Below are 6,131 nucleotides of genomic sequence, written 5' to 3' on the forward strand. Positions count from 1 at the left end.
TTCGTTGAAGGAGTCCACGGTTGATCAATTTTTGCGGCAGCTGCAGACGTCTTCATTGAGCTACATCCACGAACCAGTTAATTGAATTAGAGGTCAGAGCAGGAATAACCTACCTTGCTAATTTTCTATGGTTAGAAAAAATAAAGTTTATTTATTTTTTAGGTTTTATGTGGTTCAAGAAATTGATTTAGTTTGTGGATGTTAGAGAAGTTAATGTTATGTTGAGTTGATTAGGGAGCCTGAACTAGTATAAATAGGGCTGGATTTTTCAGTAGAGGGAAGTCAGTTTTCTCAGAATTATTTTATTTACTTTGTAAACACTCTCTGCAATGTACTGCTGAGTTTTAATTTTCCAATTCAAGGATTATTGAAGTTTGATTCTACAAGACCAGTGAGATTTATTTAGCTTAATTTTATTGTCTGAACTCTTTATTATTTATATATCTCCTGTTATATGAGTTTTAATTATTGCTTGATTAATTGTTGCAAAAGGGCCCTTTGTTCAATTGTCAAGGTATTAAATTGCTATTTAGAACTTTGAATCCGTAATTGTTTAAGTGTTCTAAAGCTAGTAGCAAATAACATAGTTGATTATAAATAGATTTTCAATCTTATGTTATGGAGATGTATAATCTAGTTTAAATAGACCGAGCTTGCGCGTCTGTTGGTTAGAATTGGTAGTCTTTCTAATTCTTTTAATGCTGTTAGTAAATTAAATCCTAAGAGCTTGTTTAGGGTTGTTTATTAGCTAGGGAAGTAATCAAAGAGCTTGTTTTGATTATCGACAAAGTAAGGAAAGATAGGTTATTAGAGCTTGTTAATAACCATAACCAATTTGGTAAAGAGTAAAGTAATTATTTCTTGGAAATCAATGATCTATCTTGTTAGAATTGAATTGATATTATTCCTTGAGTTGGATACTAGTTGCTATTGATTATTATTATTATTTGATATTTCATATTGATTGCCTTTTTATGGATGCTATTTAATTTTCAATTCTCATCTCTTCCTTTATTAAATCTTTGATTAAAAATAAGTCTGACCAATCTCTGTGGGTACGACCTTACTCATCACTATTGCAAATCATAGAGTAAGTAATTTATTATTTGTTGGTTTCGACACCCACCTTATTTTTGACGCCGTTGCCGGGGATTGGTGTCAAATAGATTATTTTTATGCCACGTTCTTCTCGTATAGGTGAATTGCAATACGATCCTGAGATCGAGAAGACTGCTAAAAGGTTGAGAAAAGAAACTAAATTGCGCAAAAATCAAGCCCTTTCATCAACATCCCTTCAATCAAATACCACAACTGAGTCAACTGCCTCTTGTTGCAATCCCGAAGTAGAGCAAGCAATGGCCGAAGAACAAAGGACCTTGCGGGAGCTTTCTGCACCAAATGTGAATCAACAACCACTTTGTATTCAACATCCTGCATTAGAGGTTGGTTTTGAATTAAGGTCAGGTTTGATTCAATTACTTCCAACTTTTCGTGGACTTGAAAATGAAGATCCACATAAGCACCTAAAGGAGTTCCACGTGGTGTGTTCGAGCTTCAAACCACAAGGAGTAACGGAAGATCAAATCAAACTGCGTGCATTCCCATTCTCACTAGCCGATAGAGCAAAGGATTGGTTATTTTACCTTCCTCCTAGCACAATAACCACATGGGCGGATATGGTAAGACTATTTCTTGAAAAGTTTTTTCCAGCTTCACGAGCAGCTAGCATTAGAAGAGAAATATGTGGCATTAAGCAAAGAGACGTAGAGACCCTCCACGAATACTGGGAACGCTTCAAGCAACTGTGTGCAAGTTGCCCCCAACATGGAGTTTCTGAACAACTTCTTATTCAATACTTCTATGAAGGATTGCTGCCCATGGAAAGAAATATGATGGATGCAGCTAGTGGAGGTGCTATAGTGAACAAAACTCCTCGTGAAGCTAGAGATTTGATATCCATCATGGCTGCTAATTCACAACAATTTGGATGTAGACAAGACGCATCTCCAAGAAGAGTGAATGAGGTAAATATTTCTTCCCTTGACAATAAATTATCTCAATTAACTACTCTTGTGCAACAGTTAGTTGTAAGAAATGTGCAACAAGTAAAAGCTTGTGGAATTTGTGCTGTTACTGGCCATCCAACTGACATGTGCCCGACGCTTCAATACAACTCTTGTGAGGATGTCAATGCAGTTGGAGGATTTCTTGGACAACCCCAAAGAAATTATGATCCCTACTCAAATACATACAACCCAGGATGGAGGGATCATCCTAATTTTAGCTATAAAGCACGCCCACAATTTCAACAATATCAGCATGTTCCACAACAACAACCTTCATCCTCACAACAATCATCTTCTAATTCAGGTACGCCATTGGAAGATATTGTTAAGTCACTTGCTACTAACACACAACAATTTCAGCAAGAAACAAGAACAAGTATTCAACATTTGGAAAGTCAGGTGAGCCAACTAGCATCTACCGTGAGTAGATTGGAGTCTCAAGGTAAATTGCCATCACAAACTGTTGTGAACCCCAAGCAAAATGTAAGTGCAATTACATTGAGAAGTGGAAAAGAGTTGCCAGAACCTACTCAAGTGCGGAAAACACCCAACCAAGATGAGGAAACTGAAAAAGAAGTTCATCAACCTCAAGATGATCAAAAGCCTATTGGAGAGCATCCAAAGACTATGGTAATTCCTCCTCCTTTTCCTAGTAGATTGGCTAAATCCAAAAAGAATGAAGAAGAAAAAGAAATTTTTGAAACCTTTCGAAAGGTTGAGGTAAATATTCCTTTACTTGATGCTATTAAACAAATTCCTCGATATGCTAAATTTCTCAAAGAGTTGTGCACAAATAAAAGAAAGTTAAAAGGCAATGAAATGGTCAGCATGGGGGAAAATGTTTCAGCTATCCTTCAGAAAAAATTACCTCCCAAGTGTAAAGACCCAGGTATGTTTGCTATCCCTTGCAAGATTGGTAATATTAATATTGAAAGAGCAATGTTAGACCTTGGAGCTTCAATTAATGTCATGCCCTTGTCTGTTTATTCATCTCTGAATGTTGGTCCATTAAAAGAAACGGGTATAATTCTTCAACTTGCTGATAGATCTAATGTGTATCCTAGGGGTGTTTTGGAAGATATTTTAGTACAAGTGCAAGGTTTAGTTTTTCCTGCTGATTTTTATGTAGTTGATATGGGAGAAGATAATAATAATTCTTATGATTCAACACTAATATTGTTGGGAAGGCCATTTCTGAAAACAACTAAGTTAAAAATTGATGTGCATGATGGTACATTAACAATGGAGTTTGATGGTGAAATTATAAAATTTGATATATTTAATACTACCATTAAACATTTGAATGGCATATCATCTGTTTTTGCTGTGGATATTTTATCGCAGGAGGATAATTCTCATTTGATTGGTGATGAGAAAATGAATGTTGCGCTGAACAGAAATCCTAACTTTGAGGATGCTTTAGGACGGCGATGGAGTCTAGCCAAAGACGTTAAAGAAAGGCGCTGCTTGGGAGGCAACCCAAGGGGAGTTTATTCTATTCTTTCCTTTATTTGTTTTGCATTTTTATTAATTTTCCTCTTATCTTTACATTCTATTTAACATTGGGGACAATGTTAAGAATAAGTGTGGGGAGGGGATTTAACTATTATTCATTATTTAATTCTTCCTTTCACTTCAAAAAATTTTACTAATAAATTTTTCAAAAAATATAGTGTTTTTACTAGAATTCATAACATAATTGAATAATTGGTCTTGCATATTATGAGTATTTAGTTAGTGTTTTGTTTGATATGGTGGTGGCTAAACTAAGCAAGCATGAACCTGTGAGATTTTGAGCCTTAGACTGACACTTCAGTCAAATTATTTTGTTCTTGTGTGATATCTTCCATGGATTTGTATCTCTAGAACTTGTCTTGATTCTCTTTAAAGCTAATTTGATGCATGCATGATTTTTAATATGATTAAGGCCGTCTTTGATTTTGAGCCTCACTAGCCAAATAGCCTATTCATACCATGATTTATTTATCCTTTGTTAGCCACTTTGAGCCTTTTTAACTGTATTTTTGTTGTTATGGAACCACATTATAAGCCTCATACCTGAAATTAATTTCCTTAACCTTGCCTAAAAGATTAGGGGAGTTTTGATTGGATAAATGCATAAGAATTGAGTGTGTGGAAAAATGTTGGCAAAGTGTCTATGATTGAGAATAATGAATTTGTCATTGGACTTCTATGAGATTTTTTTTGGTATTTCAAAAAACAAAAGATAAGTGAGTTGATGTAGTTGTTTCAATTTGAGATTGTTTATAAACTAAAGATGGTGAAACGTGTGATGGAAATTGTGATTCTTCAAAAAAAATATATATAAAAGAATCAAAAGACAATGAAAAGAAAAAAGAAAAAAAGATGAAATTGCGAAAAGAAAAGCAACAAAAAAAGAAAAAAAAAAGGAAAAAAAAAACGAGACAGAACAGAAGAAAGAAAAAAAGAGTTATTATTATTATTTTTTGTTATTATTATTATTTTCCTTAAACTATGAATTGTTTCTTATGGGATGTGATAGTTTATTTGGTTGGTGTTGAACTATCAAAATAACAAGAGAGATTTGGTTTATTTGGCCTTTATTTTGGTTATGTTCATTCAATCTTTCCTCCTCTAATTTTGAAGGCTTCTTGAACTACTTTTCCAAATATTTCCTACCCTTTACCCTAGCCCCATTACAACCATGAAAAAGTCCTTATGATTTGATCATGCATGTTATCTTGTAGTGGAGAATGAGAAGATATGCAAGCCTATGGTAGAGCATTTCTATAGGAATTGATTTGAGTGAAATTTATTTACACCCTTCAAACACTTGTGCGTTATGAGTGATATTTCCGTGAGAACTTGGTTATTTAATCACTCCATTTCCAAATAAATTGCTAGCTAGTTGTTTATAATGTGTTTGAGACCAATGTTCATGAAGTATTATGAGTTTTCATATTTAAGTTTTCTTAAATAATGTTTTTGCTTGAGGACAAGCACATGATTAGTGTGGGGAATTTTGATAAGCACAATTTATATGTTTAATTTAGATTAGTTTTTATAATAATTTAATTTTATTTATTTCATCACAAAAACGCCCCGGGAACCTTTATGGAACCCAAAACCATGCTTAGACACTTTCAACCGCAATTGATAACGCACGTAGACAATTAACGGATCGAATTCAAGAAACGTATGACACATAACCTATCATGCTTTTCTAAACATAATCAACACCCAATCATGCGAATTCCCACCCAATATACCAAGAATAATTCCATACGATACAACCTAGGGTTCTAATCATTTTTAAATCAACAAGGACACAATTCATCTTCTAATATCAAGATTCGGTAAGAATATCACATAAACATCAAGAACATCCTACAATCATCAAGAACATCATATAATCATCAAGAATGTCATATGATCATTGATAAGCACAATTTATATGTTTAATTTAGATTAGTTTTTATAATAATTTAATTTTATTTATTTAATAATATATTTGAACTAATATAGTAATTAGTTGAATAATTAGGCTTAATATTCATATTAATAAGAATTGGGCTTAGTTAATGATTTGGGTAAGTATTTTCTTTTTATTGTTTTAACTAGTAGCCCAAATAAAATAATTTAATTGTTTTAATAGCGCATCTAACTTATTTCCCTTTTCTATTGAATTAGAGCTCTATGCGTAATGTGTACGTAGAGTTCAGAGCAGCGCGCAGAAAGCGAAGAAGACTCCGTCCGCGACCTCTGCAATTAATTTCATCCGCAATTTAATTCGTTGAAGGAGTCCACGGTTGATCAATTTTTGCGGCAGCTGCAGACGTCTTCATTGAGCTACATCCACGAACCAGTTAATTGAATTAGAGGTCAGAGCAGGAATAACCTACCTTGCTAATTTTCTATGGTTAGAAAAATAAAGTTTATTTATTTTTTAGGTTTTATGTGGTTCAAGAAATTGATTTAGTTTGTGGATGTTAGAGAAGTTAATGTTATGTTGAGTTGATTAGGGAGCCTGAACTAGTATAAATAGGGCTGGATTTTTCAGTAGAGGGAAGTCAGTTTTCTCAG

General features: G+C 33.6%; 1 protein-coding gene across 1 annotated transcript; it reads left to right on the forward strand.

Moving 5' to 3' along the window:
• The first annotated feature begins 1,175 nt into the window (after positions 1-1,175).
• LOC109191648 lies at positions 1,176-4,848 on the forward strand. Its single transcript, XM_019342269.1, has 2 exons — positions 1,176-3,540; positions 4,796-4,848. Exons 1-2 carry the CDS (start codon positions 1,176-1,178, stop codon positions 4,846-4,848), a joined length of 2,418 nt encoding a protein of 805 aa, XP_019197814.1.
• The last annotated feature ends 1,283 nt before the right edge of the window (positions 4,849-6,131 follow it).

The sequence above is a fragment of the Ipomoea nil genome, unplaced genomic scaffold, assembly GCF_001879475.1.
Source record: "Ipomoea nil cultivar Tokyo-kokei standard unplaced genomic scaffold, Asagao_1.1 scaffold0207, whole genome shotgun sequence".
Classification (NCBI taxonomy): Eukaryota; Viridiplantae; Streptophyta; class Magnoliopsida; order Solanales; family Convolvulaceae; genus Ipomoea; species Ipomoea nil.

What these genes read in the sequence shown, in the direction of transcription:
- LOC109191648 (XM_019342269.1), top strand. Translation starts at nt 1,176, where the DNA reads ATGCCACGTTCTTCTCGTATAGGTGAATTGCAATACGATCCTGAGATC. An exon ending in AGAAAGGCGCTGCTTGGGAG is followed by an intron (nt 3,541 to 4,795) that starts GCAACCCAAGGG and finishes GTTATCTTGTAG; the next exon opens with TGGAGAATGAGAAGATATGC.